General features: G+C 38.2%; 1 protein-coding gene across 1 annotated transcript in view; it reads left to right on the forward strand.

Annotated features, from left to right (window-relative positions):
- The window catches only part of LOC126184830 (organic cation transporter protein-like), a 185464-nt gene that overhangs the window by 144808 nt on the left and 16282 nt on the right, over positions 1 to 24374 (forward strand). Inside the window, exons 7-10 of the mRNA XM_049927418.1 lie at positions 7214 to 7343; positions 13070 to 13259; positions 13383 to 13511; positions 15441 to 15628. Of these exons, the coding sequence (XP_049783375.1) occupies positions 7214 to 7343; positions 13070 to 13259; positions 13383 to 13511; positions 15441 to 15628 (637 nt within the window). The remainder of the gene's footprint in view (positions 1 to 7213; positions 7344 to 13069; positions 13260 to 13382; positions 13512 to 15440; positions 15629 to 24374) is intronic.

A 24374-nucleotide genomic window follows, 5' to 3' on the forward strand; every position in this document is an offset into this window, starting at 1 on the left:
CCGAGTTCGAGTCTTGGTCCGGCACACAGTTATAATCTGCCAGGAAGTTTCATATTTGGGTCCTTTTTAGCACACAACTCACATCTCAGTCCCTCAAGATCCCCTAACTGTAACTTGCTCACGCCCACTAGTCCATTGGTTTAAGTCACTCATACCCATCTGTTCCCACTTGCCCATTCTCACTCACTCATTCAGCTCATCTCATTGTCATTATCTCTTTGTGTCTCTCTACCTGTCACTGTCTGTTGTCTCACATACACAGTCTCCTTTGTTCTGGCCTCCTCCCCCTCCTACTACAACTCTCCCTCTTGCCCTCTCTTAGTACTACTATCTCATTCATTCCTTCTCACTGCTGTCGTTTCTTCTCACTGTCACTATTTCTCTCTCCCTCGTTGTCATTGTCATAGAATGTGTCTCTCATTATCACTGGCTCTCACTCACTTCCACTTTCTCCATCTTTTTATTCCTCTCTCACTGGCACTGTCTCCTTCACTCTTTTTCCTGTCACTGTTATGTCACTGTCAACTGTGTTCTGCTGCCAGTGTCCTTCTCTTTCTCTCGCACTGCCATTGTATCCTTTGCTCTTTCTGTATCACAGCCACTGTCTAGTAAACTATCTCCAGCATTTATTACTTTTCCATCTGTTGCCCACTACCAGTTCCACTGTCTTCTTCTTTCTGAGCATAAAAAAAATGTTCTCATACCAAAATTTTTGTGAACATTTTTAAAGATGCTGAGGGAGGTAGAATGAGGTAACTGGTACCCCACTTTTCAGTCAGAGTTTTTTAATAAACAAGTACATATTCTCCTTCTTTGTTCTCTGATAGCAGCATTTTTCCATTTGTTACCTTCTTTTCCTTGCTGCAGCAGGGAATGTGTTGTGTCTCAGACACAGACTACCAAATGGAAAGTTGGAATTAATTAAAACTAAGAAGATTTATTCTGAAAACAAGGTGAAACATAACTCAGCATAATCATTTGTGTCCAGGTCTGAGCCAAAGTTCATTTCCCAACACTGTCACAGTAAGCACCATGAATGAGAGGTGACCTGCTCCGTACTCCAGCAGGCCCACCAGATGACTCCCCTTCCAGGCCACACCGATGTGACTTAATCATGTGTGGCTGCATTCAGATTGTAGCCATCGACTCCAGTAGTATGACTGCTTCATCTCTTGTGGCACCCCCACTGTGAACACTTTGAAGTATGCCATGCTGCTGCCACTGGAATATTGACACACGGTGCTTGAGAAGGCAGTGGTTGCATCTTACGTGCGGTGATTGCACACAGAATGTCACCTGTATGAGAAGAACTTTATGGGACAGTAAAATTTTGACAGTTTACTTACAAATATATGAAACTGAAATGATGCAGAACTGTATTATTTTACACCTCAGACCAGAATTTATGTGCACAAAAATTTTATATGTGCTTCAGTACTACAACATAGGCTTCCCAGAACCGTTCTGATGATATCAGAGGCGCTTTGCAGTGTATTTATCCATGCTACATCACTTTATAAACTATGTTTTTGCTTCAAATTGGATTTTACATGTGTATTTTATGTGAAAAATTAGGGTAACTTTCAATCTCTGTACCTCAGAAATGGAAAATATATTAAGAAGATTTTCAAGGTTGTTCAAGATCAGGATCTTAGGTATACCATATACCTTTCAGGTGGTGTGGCACTCATGCTGCCAGGATTTGTGCAACACCAGTTTCTGTCAGACAACAGCCAAACCTTTAGTGCCAACCTCTGTACACAGAACGATTGCCCCTTGTGTGGTATCAACTGACTACAATGCCACACATTATTTCAGAAATAATACTAGCTATGTTTCATTGGCTTTATAAGAAAGATGGTTGTGTGTCCTGTATCTACTTCTACATGAATACTCTGCAACTCACACATAAGTGCCCAGCAGAGGGTTCTTCGAACCTCCTTCAAACTATTTCTCTATCATTCAATTCTTTAACAGTGTGTAGGAAAGATCTTTCTGTACAGGCTCTGATATTTCTTATTTTATTACAATGATCATTTATCCCTACATAGGTAGTGACAGTAAAATAGTTTTGCTTGCAGAGGAGAATGTAGGTAACTGAAATGTCATGAAAATATCTCATCACAATGAGAAAATGCCATTGTTTTAATGGCTACCACCCCAACTTGCTTATCATATCTGTGACACTCTTTCCCCTATTTTGTGATAATAGAAAATGAGCTGCCCTTTTTTTAGGTTTTTTCAGTGTCCTCTATCAATCCTATCAGCTAAGGATCCCACACCGCACAGCAGTAGGCCTACTCAAGCAGAGGATAGGCAAGCACAGTGTATGCAGTCTCTTTAATAGACCTCTTGCATCTTCTGATGGTTCTGCAAATAAAACAGTCTTTGGTTTGCCTTCCCCACAACATTATCTATGTGATAATTCCAAATTCAGTTTGTTAGCAATTGTAATTCCTAGGTATTTAGTTGAATAAGATGACTTGAAATTAAAAAAAAGCTCTAAGTGCCAAAATCATGAATCTGAGGAAAATGAGTTTTAAGTATGCTAGATGATTAATGGTCATATTTGCACTATTAATGTGTTTTGTTTGAAACCTATTCATAATATGGACCTAGTTTCCAAAGGAAATTACAAACTTTGTATTGTAATAGCACCAAAAACTTACTGAGAGTGGAAATGCAATGAAAAAGTGCCACAGTTCAGAATGCAGGTAAAAGATAGTAAAAGTTCATTCTACTTTTGCAAAATTTTATGTGGTCATTATTTGTCATTTATTGCATTATTTCAATCAATGTTTCTTCTTTTTTCACAGATGTGGTTTATAACATCCAGAACACGTAGTTGCATTTTCTTGATGTCCTGTGCTCATACACCTTTTCTCAAAATAGAAATTCCTTCCCAGGCCTCAATTTCATTTAAGCTTCTCCTGGTCATAACTTCATGAGGCTTATGTTTGTCTAATAGTAGCCACTGTACTTTGGACATGGTTAGGTTTGCTGCATTTGTATTACAATCTGCTGCTTTCTTGAAATCTAAGAAGTCAGATGCATTCATGGTACTGAAGATAGAATGTTTTATTTCATGTATCATGTGTTTTTCTTGCTTTTGCAGAAATACATTTATTGCGTGAAGTTTTGCCCTCATTGCTACCACAGTAACTTCTAATTTCATTCTACATTTCTTTCCACTCTAACTTTTACAAACATCTCTTCCTCCACCATTTTATCCAACACTGAGGATGAAGTGTGCAGAACACAGAGCCTTTTGTATGTTAACAGCAGTAGCTGTCAAACTGCATGCTATCTGTTGATTGCATTTGTCACTACATTTTCATTCATAGGAGTTACAGCTTTTTATACAGTGATGGACTTGGTGTGTAGATGCCATTTCACACAAAACTTCAAAATTGCTTATTAGGGCACTTAGAGCCTTTTCTTATTTCAAGTCTTCAAATTGATAGCCTTTAGATTTGTGTTATTTATCTTGTAACTGAAATATAATGGATTTCTTTTAGTACTCATGTGGATGACAACTTACTCAGAACCAAATGCCACTTTTTGCACCATACAGATATTGTGTTTACATTATTTTGCAGTTGGTTTTAATCTTGGGATGACGTTACTAGCTGATAAACGCCAGCATTGTCTGCAAACAATCCAAGAGGGCTGCTCAGATTTCTTCCTAATTTGTTTAAATAGACTAGGAACAGCAGTGGTCATACAACACTTCCTTGCAGAGCTCCATATATCACTTCTGTTTTACTCAAACACTTTCCATTGATTACCGTTTACCGTGACCTTTCTGACATGAAATCAAGAATCAAGTCACACAACTGAAGTGATACTCCATAGGCACACAATTTGATCAGAAGTTGCTTGTGAAGTACAGTGTCAAAAGCCTTCTGGAAATCTAGAAATATGGAATTAATTTGATATCCCCTTTTGGTAGCACTCATTACTTCATGCGAATAAAGAGCTAGTTGTGTTTCACAAGAACATTATTTTCTGAATCCGTGCTGACTACTTGTCAATTGAACATTTTCTTTGAGGTAATTCATAATGTTCAAACACAGTAAATATGCAAAATCCTACTGCAAATTGACTTCAGTGGTATGGCTGTGTAATTCATGAGATTACTTCTATTTCCTTTCTTGAATATTGCTGTCACCAGTACAACTTTCCAGTCTTTTGGTATAGATCTTTAATTCAGTGAGCTGTTGTGTATGATTGCTATGCTAAGGGGCTATTGTATTAGCATACTGTGAAAGGAACCTAAGTGGTGTACTATCTGGGCTGGAAGATTTGGCATTATTAAGTAATTTAATCTGCTTCAAGCTTCAGTAAAATGTTGTCAATCTCAGAGATTGTGTATCATTTTAAATTTTCCAAGATTGTGTATTGTTTTAAATTTTCCATGCTTTTCTCATTTATTCTGCAACAGTGTTCTCACCTTTTTTGTGTACCATGGGGGATCAATATCATCTTTTATTCATTAATTTAGCATAAATCTCTTGATTCCCTCTGATACTATTTCTTTGAATCTAAGCCACATCTGGTCTGCATTTACATAGTTAGTTGGGAAGGAAATGAGACTGTGTCTTATGATGGCATATGGGAATTTTTATCTACTTTTTTCGATAATATATTTTGGGTTTATGTTTGATGGATTTGGTTATTGCGTTGGTCAGTCCCATTACAATGACCTTGTGATTACTAATCCCTGTATCCCTCATGATGCTCCCTATCTGATCATGATTATTTATTGCTAAGAGGTCAAGTGTGTTTTTACAACCACCTCTCCAATGGGCTCCTGAACTAACTGTTCAAAATAATTTTAGAAGCAAGCATTTAGTACAATTTCTGACAATAGTTTATACCTACCATTGGCTTTGGACACATATTTGTATCAAGGGTAGATTGAAGTCATCACCCAACTATAACTATATGAGCTGCACACTTATTTGATATTATACTCAAGTTTCCTTTGAATTGTTCAGTAACAATCATCTGAGTCAGGGGCAGCGGTGGTGGTGGTGGCGGTTGTGGTGGTGGTGGGGGGGGGGGGGGGGGGGGAAGGTGGATGGGAGTTGGTAAAAGGAAGCAATTATTAACTTATTCTGGTTGTCAAGTATAATCACTACCAATACTAACTCACAACAGGAACTATCTGCCTCAGTTTTACTACAAGATAAACTACTTATAACAGCAACAAACATGCCACCACCAATTGTATTTAATCTGTCCTTTCTGAACATGGCTAGGTTCTTTGCAAAAAAGTTTGGCTGAACTTATCTCTGGCTTTAGCCAGATTTTGGTACCTACAATGATTTGAACTTCAGTGCTTTCTTTTAGCGTCTGCAATTCTGGTTCTTTCCCAACATGGCTATGACAATTTACAACAATAATACAGATTGTTTTTAAGACTACCCTATTCCTGTATTTGTCCTGCACCATTTGAGACTGAAAGCCTTACTGTACTTACCCAAGACCTTGTAACCTAAAAAACCATCCAGTCCATTCCATATAGCCTCCGCTACCGTTGTAGCCAAGCCACCTCCTGTGTGTAGTGGACCCCTTGCCTAAGAAAAGAAAACCAAAGCCCCACCACCCTATGGCGCAAGTTGAGAAATCTGCGACCTACGTGGTCACAGAACCATCTGAGCCTCGTACTCAGATCCTTCACTTGGCTTTGTACGAAAGGTCCACAGTCAGATCAGTCAACGATGCTACAGATAGTGAACTCTGCCTTTTTCTCACAAGCATGATTGGCCGTCTTTACCACTTCAGCTAATAACCTGAAACCACAGAGTATCTCTTCTGATCCAAAGGGGCCCACATTGTTGGTACTGACATGAGCCACTACTGGCAGCTGGCTGCACCCTGTGCTCTTCATGGCATCCGGAGGTGCCCGTTCCACATCTTGAATGATTCCTCCTGGTAAGCTCATTGAGTGCTCACTGGATTTATTCCCCTCTTTGGCAGCCATATCCATAAGGGTCCCATTGCACACCTAACACCAGAGCTCCCACCCACCCTCTGTAAATTTCCTCATTGTGCAAGCCAGAAGGCTTTCTATGGAAAAGGGCAAGCAACTGCATCTTGCTCAGGATCTTTGTCTGAATAGCATAAATTCTGTATGCAAGTATGATAAAGTGTTCTAAATGATGATGTAGCATGTTTCTGAGGTGGAACATGGGAACCCGATATTCACATAGTGGGATGTGGGGACCTGCCTATAAACCACACTCAGGCGGGTCAGCACACCGATCCATCATTTTTAATCCACTAGGCAGATTTCATTAAGGGCCAGCATACATCCACATGCTGGAAGAGGTGCAGTCCCATTAATGCATTTGACCTGTCACTCAACTACAGGTCAGGGGTCATCCTCAATGTGGGCAGTAACAAGAGTAGTCACATTAGTGGATTTATTGGGGGACATGAGGGACGTGCTAGATGCACCTTGCATTGCCATCTCAAACACCCACAGTGGTGCCCTTTGGCAACAGACTCAAGCTGTGTAACTGAAGCCAGCACCACCTGGAGCTGTGGGCAAAGTGTCACCAGCTTAACTTGCCTCTGAACACAGCAATCACAGTCCCTCTCCATACTATAGACAATGGAACTACACATTAGACAGTTATTGAAGCATGGATCTGTGGGTACAAACACACTGTTGCTGCAGAGATGGGAGTTGCCACCTAGCTAATGAGTCCTACAACAGTAACTGGCTGTTTGCATGAAAACAAGCACCTCTTTCAATACAAACACAAGAAATATACTGTACATAGTTATTAAAACATGAAACTATGGCTACTAGATACACAAACATACAAGAAATTTAAGAATTTAAACTGAAAAGCAAACAGTAAGTCAAAATAAGTTCTTTCTAGTTATTAGAAGCATTTTACAACTCACAAGGAAATCACTGTGCTCTGAAATGCTGTTGCAAATATGGGAGCTGCTACCCAACCAATGAGTTCTACAGCTGACTGTTCACATGAAAACAAACACCAATAACAGTGAGAGTGAGTCTGAATACCAAGTGAACAATCTGAAAGAAATCTGTGCCATTTATGTTTACTTAGTGTTACACATGTAGCTTTAATTTTAATATAAGTCACATATTTTAACCATATCCTTGTATGAAACAGTGTACCTATGTGTGTGTCATTTCAATAAATGAAAATGTGTTTGCTCTGTTCACCAGGGTTTTGCCAGAATCTCCATTGTGGCTTCTTGCTCTTGGCCGCAAAGACGAAGTTCTTGTTATTTTGGAGGAAGCAGCTAGATTTAACAAAATAGAATTACCACCACGTGCAGATAAAATTTTACAACAAGTGAGTAATATTTATTTTTGGGGTGTGTGTATTAATATTTCACAATAAATTAATTTAACAACAGAAAAATTTCAGAATATTACATTTAATGTAATTCTGCAATGTGTCTGAAACTTCATGCAGTTGTGTGGCCCACATGATAAATACCTGTTGAGAGATAAGGTGGTAGAGCATTCAAAGAGGCAGAACTTTATTTCTGGCTTCCTAACTGTTATGTCCTCCACGCTTTTTTTAAAAAAATTAGATTAGGTAAACTCTTTATTTCATGGAGCCATTGTACACGCTGTACATCAGCTGTTTGTGTTTATAAATTTATCAATGAAGTAGGAGCTGGCAACAACCATGTCTTTCAGGTTCCTCTTAAACTGAACTTTATTTGTAACTAAATTTTCTATATTTACCAAAAAGTTTTCAGAAATACACTCCTGGAAATTGAAATAAGAACACCGTGAATTCATTGTCCCAGGAAGGGGAAACTTTATTGACACATTCCTGGGGTCAGATACATCACATGATCACACTGACAGAACCACAGGCACATAGACACAGGCAACAGAGCATGCACAATGTCGGCACTAGTACAGTGTATATCCACCTTTCGCAGCAATGCAGGCTGCTATTCTCCCATGGAGACGATCGTAGAGATGCTGGATGTAGTCCTGTGGAACGGCTTGCCATGCCATTTCCACCTGGCGCCTCAGTTGGACCAGCGTTCATGCTGGACGTGTAGACCACGTGAGACGACGCTTCATCCAGTCCCAAACATGCTCAATGGGGGACAGATCCGGAGATCTTGCTGGCCAGGGTAGTTGACTTACACCTTCTAGAGCACGTTGGGTGGCACGGGATACATGCGGACGTGCATTGTCCTGTTGGAACAGCAAGTTCCTTTGCCGGTCTAGGAATGGTAGAACGATGGGTTCGATGAGGGTTTGGATGTACCGTGCACTATTCAGTGTCCCCTCGACGATCACCAGTGGTGTACGGCCAGTGTAGGAGATCGCTCCCCACACCATGATGCCGGGTGTTGGCCCTGTGTGCCTCGGTCGTATGCAGTCCTGATTGTGGCGCTCACCTGCACGGCGCCAAACACGCATACGACCATCATTGGCACCAAGGCAGAAGCGACTCTCATCGCTGAAGACGACACGTCTCCATTCGTCCCTCCATTCGTCCCTCCATTCACGCCTGTCGCGACACCACTGGAGGCGGGTTGCACGATGTTGGGGCGTGAGCGGAAGACGGCCTAACGGTGTGCGGGACCGTAGCCCAGCTTCATGGAGACGGTTGCGAATGGTCCTCGCCGATACCCCAGGAGCAACAGTGTCCCTAATTTGCTGGGAAGTGGCGGTGCGGTCCCCTACGGCACTGCGTAGGATCCTACGGTCTTGGCGTGCATCCGTGCGTCGCTGCGGTCCGGTCCCAGGTCGACGGGCACGTGCACCTTCCGCCGACCACTGGTGACAACATCGATGTACTGTGGAGACCTCACGCGTTGAGCAATTCGGCGGTACGTCCACCCGGCCTCCCGCATGCCCACTATACGCCCTCGCTCAAAGTCCGTCAACTGCACATACGGTTCACGTCCACGCTGTTGCGGCATGCTACCAGTGTTAAAGACTGCGATGGAGCTCCGTATGCCACGGCAAACTGGCTGACACTGACGGCGGCGGTGCACAAATGCTGCGCAGCTAGCGCCATTCGACGGCCAACACCGCGGTTCCTGGTGTGTCCGCTGTGCTGTGCGTGTGATCATTGCTTGTACAGTCCTCTCGCAGTGTCCGGAGCAAGTATGGTGGGTCTGACACACCGGTGTCAATGTGTTCTTTTTTCCATTTCCAGGAGTGTATGTTCTCCTGAACAGTGGTCCCATTTCTGGACTAAAGTAAATGCCTTCAAGTCTGTGTGGATACTGTTATTGTTCTTAGAACTGATTTTGTAAACTCAGCTGTTTATTAGAAAAGTGGACATATTATTTACAACAAAGTTTATTATGAATACATATACTTATAAGCCTTAGTTAGTATAATCCAGTTCCCTGAACAGGCTTCTGTAGGATCTTGGTGAATTCACACTGCAAATGCTTTTGGACTCTGAAAACTTTTGTTTTACTTGAAAAGTTACCCTACATAACATGAAATGAAAATAAATGTCAGAGGTTCTATGTCTCTCTCCCTCTCCCTCTCCCTCTCCCTCTCCCTCTCCCTCTCCCTCTCCCTCTCCCTCTCCCTCTCCCTCTCCCTCTCCCTCTCCCTCTCCCTCTCCCTCTCCCTCTCCCTCTCCCTCTCCCTCTCCCTCTCCCTCTCCCTCTCCCTCTCCCTCTCCCTCTCCCTCTCCCTCTCCCTCTCCCTCTCCCTCTCCCTCTCCCTCTCCCTCTCCCTCTCCCTCTCCCTCTCCCTCTCCCTCTCCCTCTCCCTCTCCCTCTCCCTCTCCCTCTCCCTCTCCCTCTCCCTCTCCCTCTCCCTCTCCCTCTCCCTCTCCCTCTCCCTCTCCCTCTCCCTCTCCCTCTCCCTCTCCCTCTCCCTCTCCCTCTCCCCTCCCCTCCCCTCCCCTCCCCACCCCCTCCCTCACCCCATCCCCCCCACCCCTCATTTTAATAAGAATTTGTTTAAGCATTTCACAGTTCTGTGGTATGCTTTTCCTGTAATATCTACTGTCTTTTATCGAAAACAATAACAACAACACACATTTATTTACAATGGCGGTGAGTCAAGCACCGGAATTATACAAGCATGAACCGACATTAGTTGAACAGAAGTCCAGGTTGAATCCAAACACATTCAATGTTCATCTTAGAGCAACACTTAACTGTCCAAGTCTGAGGGTAGAATTTCACCTAGCACACCTGAAGCACAAAAGAGTGAGGCTGCATTGGCAGCATGCTGCTGGGAACACTCATCCAGCAGTCGTGTTGACATCAAGTGAAACAGGTGTCTCTGCATTGCTTTCTCATAGAGGGTGCAGAATACAAATGTTGAGGTCATGGTGTCAGAGTATATGGGCACACTGCCACACCTCCCAACTAAATTTATTGTCAAGTTGTAAACCCAGGAATTTAACACCATCAGTTTCTATGGCAATGTCCACAAAACTTACTAAAATGGTGCTTGACTTGCTATTTATTGCAGTACTTGTATCATCTGGAGATACACACACTCTACATCTGACAATGTAACTGGTGGAAAGTCATAAACATACACAAAGAAAAAGCAATGGCCAGGGATGAACTCTTGTGAAACACCACTCCTAATATATTCCCAATCTGATGATGACTTATGGCTTAATTCACTGGTATCCTGTACTGACACTCTTTGTTTCCTGTTTGCAAGATACGATTTGAAACATTTTGCAGTACTGCCAGTGACACCATGGTATTCAAATGCCATATATTATTTGTGTTGGTAGTCTGTACAGCATTACTTTAAGTGCATATTTACTGCACTTTCATCAGTTTTCACCTTTGTTACTCCACCAAAAATGTCCTGTGTCACCTGAATTTCCTTCCCTTATATTTGTGCAGAGTGATTGGACGCATTACTTGTTGGTAACACTAATTATTCCAGTTTGTATTGATATTGTCTTCACATGAAGGTGATGATGCAAAAGCAGAAGACAACCTTTCAGAAATCAAAATCAGTTTTTTTTTATGAAGAACAGTATTCAACTTGAAATTTTTCTTAATTAAGATTTAGTTACTTTTTGCAGTGAAGCTTTCTGACAATTAAGAAAGCCTGGTACCATATAGATCAAGGTGTTGTCTTTTCAATTAGTCTTTCCTTATAGGCCCACACACTTGAATGATTTCTGAGAATAGCAAAATTGAAAATCCCTGGAAATAACCCATTTTCTTCCAATGTGTGTTCAAATCTTTGTTTCTGTTTAGCACAAATTTAAAAATGGCTCTAAAATTTCTGGGATTCAATAAATCTTTTGTCTCATCATGACCTCTGAAGGCTACCTCCCTCTTACACAAAAGACTAGTGATATCAACTAGAATTTTTATGATCTCTGTTCGCTTTCACTTCATGGTTGGGGATGGTCATTAAGTAGCTCTGAAAAACTAAACACTTGTTTGGATGGTTCTTGAAATGAAATAAAACTACTTAGGTGATTTTTAGAAGAAACATACCATGCTAAACCGTTAGACAGGTTCTTCATATCGTCAAATGCCTCCGCAGACCATACAGATTTTCTAGTGCTTAGGAGCAAACATGGCCAGCAGAAGAATTTTCCTTTTGTAGGGCTAGCACATAACCACTTGTGCTGCTCATACCATGAAGTTTGTAGTGCCCATGTTTTAAATTTACATTTCTGAAGAAAGCTGGTGTTGGACATTCACTGTTTCATGTCGTTCAGTTTCACCTCTCCTTGAAAATGAAAGCTCTTGCAAGGAAGTAATGATGTCCTCACTCAAAAGTGTTACATCAGTACTTGTATAGGATTCACTACCACAGGACAACCAACATAAGGGAAACCTAGAGAGGTGGTACCACAAGTGGTCTGCCACGGCACAGAGGCACACAGCAGCATGGCTAAGGCAGCCTGTACTTCTTCTCCTGTTTCTAGCAGTGACATAATGGTTACCATGGTAACTGAGCATTTACAGGTGGCCTGGCATGTGTCTGGCCTCCTTGGGGTTTGCCATATGCTTTGTGACTCCGTATGCTTTAGATTAGCCTTAAGCTTTCACATTTTGACTTGCTCTCTAGTGCTGGCAATTTAGAAGAAATAACGTAAGTTAATGTCTCTCACGTTTGGCAAAAGTGCATAAATGTTTATTCTAAAAATAATTATTGCTGCAACTACTACTACTTCTACTACAGAAAAGTGAGGAGGCCTGGCCTCCCTTTCCACCTCTGATCACAGGCCACTGCTTTGCTGTTGCCGTTACAGTTACGCCAGTTGAAGTATTTTAGGTAAATGTAGAACAACAACTTAACAATAGTCCTGCCAAAGTTTCAGTGCCATTGTAGGATGCTTCTAAAGGAGTTTTTTTCTATTCATAAGTCTAAAAATAATTGTAAAGAAAAGATTACTCCTGAAAAAGGTTTCTGCAGTCTCACTGAAATAGTGATAAGCTTGTTTTTGAAGATGACATGGAACAGTTACTAAGTCAATCTTCTTGGAAATTATTGTCTTCTTTAGCATACAGCTATTCCATTACAATATATGGTGTTTCTTGATTCACTAATCTGACAGCATGTACAAGATTATTCAGATCTGATAAATGCATCACTGTGTTGCAATCAGTATTGTACATTTTGCCTGTATGATTTATGGAAGAAGAGGGAGATAAATTTTGTGGAAATAATCACTCCCAAACACACACACTTATTTCTGTCGAGTATCGGTATAAATAGTTTGTTAACTAGGGTATGTACTGTTTATTAATACAGAGAGAAAATGTAATTGTAAGTTTTGGGTAACCTTAATTTTAATCCCGTGATTTTAATCCTGCAAGAAACGGGTTATAAGTAGGCAATAATATTTTTATGTGCTTTGGCATTTGAGTTTTGTTGCTTTCTCAGGTGTGATCAACAAATATTGTCCATAAATGTCATAATTCACTTTCTAGGATATAATGTAAAAAGGGGTATGTATCAGATAATTCTGAGTGGAAAGCAAAATGTACACTTGTAGTAGACAGATAATGATAATTGAAAATAATTTCTTGTGTGCATGAGATTTCTACATTTCATAGTAATAATTTCTGAATATGTTTTCAGGGGATACCACAAAAGGAGGGTTCTGAGAATGCAAGCGCTGGCTGTCTTGATTTGTTTCGCACCCCTAATCTAAGAAAGAATTCCCTTGTGCTGTATGTTATATGGTTTAGTGTGTACATAGTCTATTATGGTCTGGTGCTGAACTTGGGAAACATTGGTGGAAATGTGTATATAAATACTGTGCTTTCAGGTACGTAAGGGAGCCCTACTCATTTACAATATGTTAGATATGGAAATAACAACTGCTTTATAGTGATTTTTATTCAATTATGTATGTTTCACAAACTGACTCATTTATATTTCTTATATATAGGTGTAGTTGAGTTGCCTTCCATTGCTATAAGTATTTTGTTCCTACTGAAAATGGGACGCCGATGGCCATTTTGCTTGACATTGCTACTGTCAGGCATTGCCTGTCTACTTACAATTCCAGTACCACTTGGTAAGTGTGTAACATCTGCAAATACCTGTTCATATTTATTCACAATTTGATTTTGAAGTTTTCTTGTTATACTGCACAATAGCTTTTAACATTTGAGTTATGGAAGTACATTCAGAATTTAACACTGCATAATGTGATCATCTGACATCAAATTTCCATCTTTCCATATGGTCCCGAGATGCTGACGGCACAAAGTGTAGAACTGTATTTAACTTCATAGAAGTGTTCTTCTGCTTAACAAGTTATTATAGTTGCTGCACGTCACATTCAAATTTCATATATAGGTGTTAAAATTGACATGCATGGATATAGACATAATATAACTTTGGGACAAACACATCATGTTCAATATGGATTGGTTTACTACTGAGGAAGTACAGAAACTGAAGTGTTGACAAGGGGAATCATGTAACATAAAAGAGCTAGATTTTACAGGAGAAGTTAAAAATGTTTGTTGGTATGTAAAAAAGAAGTTTCAATTATATAAACTGGCTGTAAAACATAAAAAAACTCATGTAAAACAAACTCTTGTGTCACAAACACATGAAACTTTCCCCAGTATTATGAATATACTGGCACAGATTGTAGCTGCACAGCTGTTTATCATAAAACGTATTGCAATGGTTCAGCATTGGTATGAATATCACTTGTTGCATATCCAAAAATGTGTGAAGATGGCACTTGATGGCATTCAGGATTTACTGTTCTCATATTTAAAGATTTTTGTGGCTTTTCTGCTTTATGTACATATATTCTTTTGCTACCTGTGCATCTTAGCTTATCTGGTACATATTTATTTTCCCTTTGGTCATCATTAGGTCCATCGTTGCATAAGTATCTGAATAGGCTGATGGAAGAAATGCTTCTTGAAACATTTACTAAACACACAGCAACAGAACCTCTTATTAATGTTTATTGTGTTATGAGTGATCTGACATCTACATTCTGTAGATGTTTAAATCTAGACTTCAGAATAGTTTAGTTAACTTTTCTCATGAATAATGACTACCTTATGTCAGGAAAGATGACATGCATTTTGATTAAATGACATCGTATTTTATTATCACAAAATGTATGAGCATAAAAAGAAAATGTCTTTTACTTTAGGTGACTTTTTTCTAAAACTTGCTATAGTGTCTACATCTGAGTTCTTTGATATCTTGACACTTGTAGCCACACTCACAAGTGATTTTTGCTGCATATGATGACAGAGTGTGCCATGAGCGCAACAATTTGTGGTGTTTACAACCAAATAGCTCACTTTGGCCATTTTTCCTTTAAGTTTTAATTCATTAAAAAGTATTATATCACTGTACTCCTCATTTCAAAAGTTTCTGAATGTCATTAAAATGTACACCATTTCGTTCATTTCATTCAAAAACAAACTTACTTGCTTCAGTATCTTGGTTGTTACATGAGTTCATTGAATTAAACATACAACAAAATTATGTGATACTCTGCTTAAAAGGTTACTCTTGATCATACTATTGTCCTTTAACATGGAGTTACTTCCTTCTCCATGTATAGATCTTCAAACTTGCTGGACAGACTAAACTACACTGTACAGTGACTTACTCAGAATCAGAATCAAAATTTTTGTTATCCCATAACATACAAAGTCAAATCAGAATCTGATGTACTGGGGACTCATCAACATTACATTTACATTACAATTACAGTTTGTATATATATGTATTACAAAAACAATATATTAACACTCCAGTTTACTGACTTTACCATGTCACTGGCATGAGTTCTTACTACATTTTCCACCAAAAAAACTTATTTTCAGTTTATTTATTTATTTTTGTTTCAGGCTTTCCCATGTCAACACCTCAATTGTTCTGTCAGCACCCATTTTTGAAGTTAACTGCATATATTTATTACTGGTTAAAAAGATTTCACACATTGAACTATTTCTTGTTTCAGATAAAGATCTGCAATGGGTAACAATTGCCTTAGCAATGGCAGGAAAATTTGCTATATCTTCATCAAATGTGATAATGCCTGTTTTCACTGCAGAACTGTTTCCTACAGTGATAAGAAACCTGGGAGTAGGTGCATCAAATGTATCTGCAGGAATAGCACTCATGCTTGTACCCTATCTATGGAATCTGGTATGTATCTTGTAATGAATTACTTTCAGAAGTACACTTATTATTTAGCTTTTAGGCTACTATTCTCAAGTGACTAGTCTATTTTAGGTGTCATTTGAAGCACTTAAGGTTTGAAAGCTATTATATAGTACACTGCTCAACAGAAGTTTGGAATATTATCATAAAATGTAGTCTAGAACACTACAGATCTCAATGACCTAGGCACTTCATGCATTACCCAATTAGAGCCTGTATACTGGATGATGTTTATACTGGCATACTTTATGATCATTTCCTAGTCATGTAAACATACCACTGCTGCAGCGGCACACAACAGCTTCATATCAACAAGAGCTTCATTCAGTTTGTGTTCAGCTCTGCAGTAGCATGCCATGTACAGTCATACAATACTTTGATAGAACCAGGATAGTGACTTTACTTTCAGCAGTTCAAACACAGCAAGATGCCACTTAAAGTGGTGTGTCTAAGGTGTGGAGAAAGTACAGAGAGATGGTAAATGTAAATGACAGGCCTCGCAGTGGTCACGCTTGTATGACAACACCAGTGCTGGATTGCTTCATCCAACTGTCAGCTCACAGGCACCCAACATCAACTGCCAGAAATGTTGGAAATGACTTCTTCTGGGCATCATGGATTCATATCACAGAATAAAAAGAGCATAGAAGATTTCATTACGGTGGTCTTTATTCCAGAAGACCAGTGGGAATTTTACACTGAACCAATGGAACCAACGAAATCGAAGGACCTGGGCTCTTGCATATCAACGTTGGATCATTGCAGAATGGAGTAATGTCATGTTTGCTGACAAGACCAGGATAGTTTTGCAACCAGACACTAGACATGTTAGGATCTGGTGAAGTGCTAGATGACACTAGGAATGTTGATATGTTCAGTAGTTCCATGTGTTTGCAGGTGTAAGTGTAATATTCAGGGCAGCAATAATGATGGGATGGCAGGCCCCTCTGATCTCCATCTACAAGATTTGATTTGATACATTTATTCATCTGTATAACAATACAAATTATATGGATGTTGTCAATTGTGTCTTATGAAATAAAGTACATGGGTTCTTACAATGTTTACAATTCAATTCTTATAATTTTTACAGGTCAATTCTTACAATATTTATAATTATAACAAATGCTGTTGCTTTATATAGGCTTATGTGGTATTTGTGTCTACTAAATAGCTATCTATAATTATTCTAAACATTCATTTACCTTGTAACAACTTTTGCTTAATAAATACATTTTTAGCTTTTGGCTAAAGATATGAAGCTCATCTACACCTTTTATTTCCTGTGGCAGTCTGTTGTACAGTTTTAGGTCATTATATAGCATACTGTTCTGTGTTCTGGATTTGTTTCTCCTGTTTAGGTATAAGTATTGGCTGGATCTAGTTTCATGGTCATGTATTGAACTGTTTGTAGCATACAGATGAATATTTTTCCTTACATACATAACAGTCTGGAAAATGTATTCACACGGGACAGTCAGAATTTCTAGTTTTTTTGCATAAATCAGTACAATGGTCCCTATTTTTGCTATTCCTTATTATGAGTACAGCTCTTTTCTGTACCTTGAAGACAGACTTAATATTCCCATCACTTGTTCCCCAAAACATGATTCCATAATTGAGGACTGAGTGTATGTATCCAAAATATGTCATTTTCAGGCATGAAAATTGCACACAGGTGCAAGTATTCATAGAGCATAGCATGCTGTGGTTAGTCTTGTTGATACAACTTTTACATTTTCTCTCCATTTTAACTGACAATCTACCTTCAACCCCAAAAATTTGGTATCCATTACACATTGTATTACATTGTCATTAATTGATAATTTATCATCATTGTAACTGGAAGTACATACAATTAGTTTTCCATAATTTTAAAGTTACTTTATTTTTCAATGACCACTTGTGAACATCTTTGAGGGCTGCATTAGCCTTTTCTGTCAGCTGTATTTGAGTTTGACTGTGATAATAATAATAATAATAATTTTATTGTCTTTAAGCCATTACAGCAATAGACAAAGTTATACATATAATACAATAGAGTACAGTACATGCTATAGAAGGACAGAATTGTTAAGAACTTTACAGTTTAATATCACACGTCATGAAATCCTTTACATTGTAGAATGGGTTTACAACTAACCAGTCATAAAGTGTTTGTTTGTATTGTTGCTCTGGTAAATTTTGTATACCTTGTGGAAGTTTGTTAAATAATTTGTGGCCCATAAGTTCATAACTGTTAACTGATTTTGACAGTCTGTGGTAGGGCGTATAGATAGAGCTGTTTGTCCTAGTGCTGTAACAATGTATATTTGCCCTGCGTTTTACTTTAGGTAAGTTCTTTTTTGTGTAGATTAAAACATAATAAATATATAGGTTTATTACTGTCATGATTTTTTGTTAAGTAAACAAAGGTTTACAATGAGCCTTGTATGGTGAGCCTGTAATTATCTTAATAGCTTTCTTTTGCAGCAATAGTATATCATGCACACAAGTGGAGTTTCCCCATAAAATAATGCCATAGGATATGATGCTTTGGAAAAATGAGTAGTAAGATACTCTAACATAATTTTTAGGTACACAGTGCATTAATCGCCTTAACAAATATATTACCCTAGACAATTTACCGCTAATATACTTAATATGTGGATTCCAAGAAAGTTTATCATCCAAATATACCCCCAAAAATTTAACACAACTAGGATCATCTGATGGAAACTTGTCTTTTAAACTAAATACCATCTGCTAGGTTTTGCTTTCATTAAGCTAGAACCCATTTGCTTTAAACCAGAGTGAAGCTTGCTCAATTGTCTCTGTAACACATGTTTTAAGGCTATTAAGATCATTACTGCTGTTCAGAAATGTTGTATCATCAGCATAGAGTACTGTTCTGGATTTGATAAATGATGGCAGGTCATTTATCATTATTAGGAAAAGGAAAGGGCCCAGCACGGATCCCTGCGGAACACCTACCTCAACTTGTTCTATACTGGACATTTCTTTCCCAACACAGACGGCTTGCTTACGGTTTTGTAAATATGATCTTAATAGCTTAAGGCTGTTACCTTTAACACCGTAAAAGTCCATTTTTTCGAGTAGTAGTGTATGTTCTACACACTCAAAGGCTTTGCTTAGGTCACAAAAAGTCACTTGGGCAAAGCATTTATCTTCAAATACTTGATGGATGTATTTAACAACATTGTCTATGGCATCAATGGTTGACAGGCTTTTCCTAAAGCCATACTGTGATCCACTTATTAATCCTATGTTATCAAAGTAAACAGATAATTGTTGGTAAATTATGCATTCTAGAACTTTTGAGAAAACTGGGACTATGGATATTGGCCTGTAACTTGAGACAGAATTTTTATCTTCTTTTTTATGTACTGGAACTACCCTAGACAGTTTAAGCTCATGAGGGAAAAAACCCTCCAGTATACACTTGTTTATACAATATGTTAGGGGGTACACTATACAGTCTATTACTTTCTTAAGCATGTTACAAGACAGGTCGTATATGTCTACACTGTCTGATGATTTTAACTGCTTCACTATTCTTAACACAAAACCAGGTGAGACCTCAGAAAAATTGAAGGTACTTGTGTTTGTTGATGACCTAGCAATATTTTTTGACAGCAACTGCGATGAGCTGATTTCAGGTTTAATTATAGCACTTCCTACTTCCTCAACTGATTTAATAAAAAAGTCATTAAATTCCTGGGGAGAGATACTAATTTTGTCACTTCTTTTATCTTTGGTGACACTATTTATTAGAGTCCATGCTGCTTTGCGCTTATTGGTGGATTTCTCAATACTTCTGAGATTGTGTGCTTGTTTGGCTTCCACAATTGCTTTTTTGTACTCATTCCTAGATCTAACATAGGCTAGCTTAACATGGTCGGTTTTCAGATTTTTATAAATATTGTACAACAACATAACTTGATTTTTCATAGTAGACAGCTGTTTTGTATACCATGTATTTTGTCTATTTGTAACTTTTGCTGTCATCAGCAAATAGTATTTTTCCCCGCATCTAATACTCTGCGGAAAATCATTATTGTAAATAAGAAAAAGGATTGGACCTAATATACTACCTTGTGGGATGCCTATATTAATGTTTTTTGGATCTGATAAGTGTTATACTTGAAATCCTTCTGAAGCACATTAAATCTCAACATGCTGCATCCGGTTTTCTAGGTAGGACTTAAACCACTTCATAACCACGTCTCTTTTTCCTACTAACTCTAATTTATCTAATAAAATTATATGGTCCACTGTATGAAATGCCTTTGGTAAGTCCAAGAAGATTCCATTCACATGGTCACCTTCATCCAGTGCCTCAAGAATGACCTATGTAAGCTCTGCAATAGCCAATTCTATACCTTTTTTGGGCCTGAAACCATGTTGTTGTTTGCAAAGAAGGTTAAACTTATTTAGATACTGCATTAACCTATTTTTCATTACTTGTTCAATAATTTTGGAAATGGTGGACAGTAGGGATATTGATCTGCAGTTTTCTACATTTTCCACATCAGCATTTTTAAGTATGGGAATTACTTTCGCTTGTTTTAGGTGCTCGGGAAAACAGCCAGATTTGAATGATTCATTGATTTTTTTTTAATGGATCTTTCATGGAATTTGCACATTCTTTAAGGACAAAAGCTGGGTTTTCATCTTGCCAGTTGATTTTTTATTTTTTAACTGCTGTATAAGTTGTGCGACCTGTTTCTCAGTTGCCAGATAGAGTGCCATTCAATTTGGTGGATGTTTCTGGGTGGTTAAGACATACATGTCTGGAAAGTTCTGTTGTAATTTCTTAGCAATGCTGTTGAAGTACACTTTTACAAAGTTAGCTATTTCTTTTGGGTGGTTCATTTGTCTATTTTTGTTCTTAATTTGTGAATTCAAAAGCTTTTGCCCTGTGTTTGCTGTTTCTGGTTTGATAATATTCCAGGTAGCTTTGCTTTTGTTTTCTGCCTGCAGTAGTATTTTATGGTTTGTGGGTTTTTTAGCAGCTAGTAGTACTTTTCTGTAGATTTTCTTGTAGTTTTTATAAAACTGCAAAAAGGCTGGCTCAGTCTGTCTATTTTTGATTGAAGCAAGATACCTAGGAGTTTCAGATGATTTTTAATCCCTCTGGTTATCCATATATTTTTTTCTGAAATTGTAATGGTATGAAAAGTTTTGGGGAATGCTTCCTCAAATTTTAGTCTAAAAATGGACATTAAATTATTATATGTTTTGTTCACATTCATTTCCGCATAGACTTCCTACCACCCTTCATGTTGTATCTGGGTTGAAAATTCATGCAGGTTTGACTTTGAGAAGAGCCTTTCGTATACTTTTATTGTAGGGGGCTTTTCTACACAAAAATTTACTTTTAATATCTGACACAAATGACCTGATAAGGCTAGATCTTGAACATGTATATAGTATTTTTATCCTGTCTATATCTGTTGCTACATGGTCTGTCAATGTTGAAGATTGTTTGGTTACTCTAGTGGGACAGCTTACAAGTGAAGTCATGCCATAACTGTAAAAAACATTTAAATAGGCATGGCTGACATCATCTGACTTCATTGTATTGATATTGAGATCCCCACAGATGATTATGCCTGTTTTTGAGCAAAATACCTTAGCTAGTTTCTAATTTAGTTTTGAGAAAAAAATATCCACATCAGCACTCAGTGATCAGTACACACAAATTACCATTAATTTTTTGACATGTTGTGTTCTGTTACTTCAATAGCTGAGAGTTCAAAATGTTTATCAGCACTTAATGCAGTAAGGTCATTTCTGTCTTTAAATGAAATACCTCTCTTCACATAAATGAACCCCCACTTTTCATAGAGGTCTACTGTAGAAACAAACACGTTTATATGAGGCTAAGGCTAAATATGAGATTTCATTTCCTTTGCACCAGTGTTCCATAAGATATACAACTGAACTGTCTAATGTTTGTAAATTTACTTCTATTTGCTGAACTTTGTTTTTTATCAATTGTTTATTCTGTTGAAGTACTGTTAAACACTTAGTTGTACATACTGTGGTGGCTTCCTCATCTTCATGTTAAAATATTTTCCAGCTGGTGTGGAGGCACTGTGTCCCACCTGCTTGCTACACTGTGCATTTTACTTGCTGTTGTTTCCTTTTCTTCTGGTGGAGTTGCTCCTGATTCATCTATTGCCGTTTTTCATGTTGGTTGTGTAGATGTACATGTTGTGACCATTCCCTTTGTCTCTGCAGACATTGGCTCTAGGTCTTTTATTGCTACTGTTGCTGGTATTGTTACAAATGTTTTCCTGTTGCCACTTACTACTAGATCTGTTCCTTCTCTATGTTCTAGCACTGCTACAGCTGGATTCATTAGGCAGGCAGGGCTTTCCATGTCATTTACAGCCTTGCTTGTGCAAGATACTTTGCAGATCTCTTTTGCTGTTGGCAATGCAATGGTGTCATATTTATCACTTCTAGAAAAAACACTTGTCATGAGCGTTTTGATCCTCTGGCAGATTGGTCCCCAACACCTCCAAGAAATCCTACAAATAATTGTAAGGCCCTTACAGACTGCTCCCTGACACCTCCAAGAAGTGCTACAAATGATTGTAAGGCCCAGCAGATGTGAAGCCAGTGACAGCTTCATCCTAGTTGATGACAATGCAAGACCACACTGTACTCTATCTAGCAGTGTCTCGGTATCTTCAAAGATGCAACATCACCCAGATGCATTGGCCAGCACAGTCTCCAGGCACGTATGCAATTAAGCATTCATGGGACCTGTTGAAGGTGGCCATTGCACAACATGTGAATCCATGTGACAATCTTCAGGACCTCACTGGAGCGGCCATTGTGGGGTGGGGCCTCATACTCCAAGATTAATTGGATGGTCTCATCCACAGCATGCCTTGCATAGTTGAAGAACTCATCCATGTGTAGGGTGGACATACTCACTACAAAAGACTGACAATAATCATCATGAGATAAAGATTTTGACTGTTTTTGTTTTCATGATGTACACTTAGGCATGAGCCTGCTTTGTTTTGTGATTTTTTTTTTAAGCAACTAAAATTGCTCTTGATTTCAGGAAGAATTATGTTTATTTTGTTAATAAGGTATTGTACAAGCCTCAATGGGTGTACTATAAGAAGTCATCGTAGTAAACTCTATATTTCAAACTTCTGTTGAGGTGTGTATATAATGAAATAGTTAACAATGGAAGTATACTTTTTCATAATTCCTGTAGTATTGTTGAAAATAATAATTTCTGTACCATATGTGAAAGGTTATTTTTTCTAAACACAATAACTGCAGCATATTTCTTCAATGCACTTGTGACAAGTACTTCATTTAGAATTTTCTCAGATAAGGGTCTGAGTGGCAGTGTCATAGGAAATTTGTTGAAATGCTTCTTCAAGATGATGCTGTCACTTGGCTGATAATCCATGAAAATTTTCATCAGTTACATTTTTTCCTGTGTTTTCATATAATTATTAGTCACATTTAGGAAAACCATGTTTCATCTCCACCATCACAACCTTAGACACACTGTGATACTTTACACCCAATATGTAGTACCTTCCATGTTTTTTTGGTTGTCAGTGTATGCCATTTGCAGCAGAAATGTGTCAATATCTTAGCAACATAACGTTTGTTATATCCAATCACATTGCAAGAACTGTATATTGCACTAACCATCAGGCATAGAAGAGACTCAAAGTCCATATACAAATGAAAGTTGAATATAACTTGAGTATGAGGCATTGTGCATGAAAATTATAACAGTTTCTGAATATGTGTTTTCATCATTAGGTTACTGTACTATGGAAAGGCTTCCTGGATACATAAAAAATTGGTGACTGTATTGATACTGTATCTCCCACCACTTATTGATGACTTTTTTTATTATTGAAAAAGAGGAGAAAATTTCTCATATTAGCAAGTAAAGATGCAAATCACTGAAAGCTACATTCTGAGGTGCTGACATTTTGTGTGCTGCATAATACAGTTCTTTAACAAAGGCAAGAGCAAAGATAGCTACTCACTGTAAAGCGTCTAGCTTGCCTCACCCTATTTGTTTGTTGCTGACTGATAAATCAATTTGCATTTTTATATAACTATACTGTGTGTTTGCTAATAAAATGTGCCCAGAATATGAGGGCCAATCTGAACACTTAGCCGATCTTTGTATAAATATAAGTATAAAAGCTTTCTACTTATCTAAAAATGTTGCTCCATCATTCTTCAAATGTTCTTGTCACATCTGTTGTCTAGGGAATAATTTATTGCTGCAAGAGGTTCATTGGATTTCTTATGTAATCACTTCTCATCAAAACTGAATCAGCTTTTCTCTTGAAATTACTTTTTTGTTTCCACAGAGAGCCAATTTTTTAATGATATAAAACTTTAAAGATATTGAACAAATCAGGTCATGAAAAATGATAATTATTAGTTTACAGAGTACAAGTCTTATCTAATTTTACTGCAAATGTTAGGTTTTCAATCACGTACATATGAAAAAATTGAGAGAAATATATTGTTTGTGCATTGCAAATGAATCTATAACTAGGTTATTTTGAGTGAGTAATAACACAAAAAAACATGTTACAATACTCAAATACACTACTGTAGTACAAATGACCTGTTGTTATATCCTTCTTGGAGTGTATCTTGCAAGTCAAAATAAATCTATACAGTGCCCATTACAAATGGAAGAGTTGAGGGGAAAAAAAAG

Source organism: Schistocerca cancellata, chromosome 4 (genome assembly GCF_023864275.1).
Source record: "Schistocerca cancellata isolate TAMUIC-IGC-003103 chromosome 4, iqSchCanc2.1, whole genome shotgun sequence".
Classification (NCBI taxonomy): Eukaryota; Metazoa; Arthropoda; class Insecta; order Orthoptera; family Acrididae; genus Schistocerca; species Schistocerca cancellata.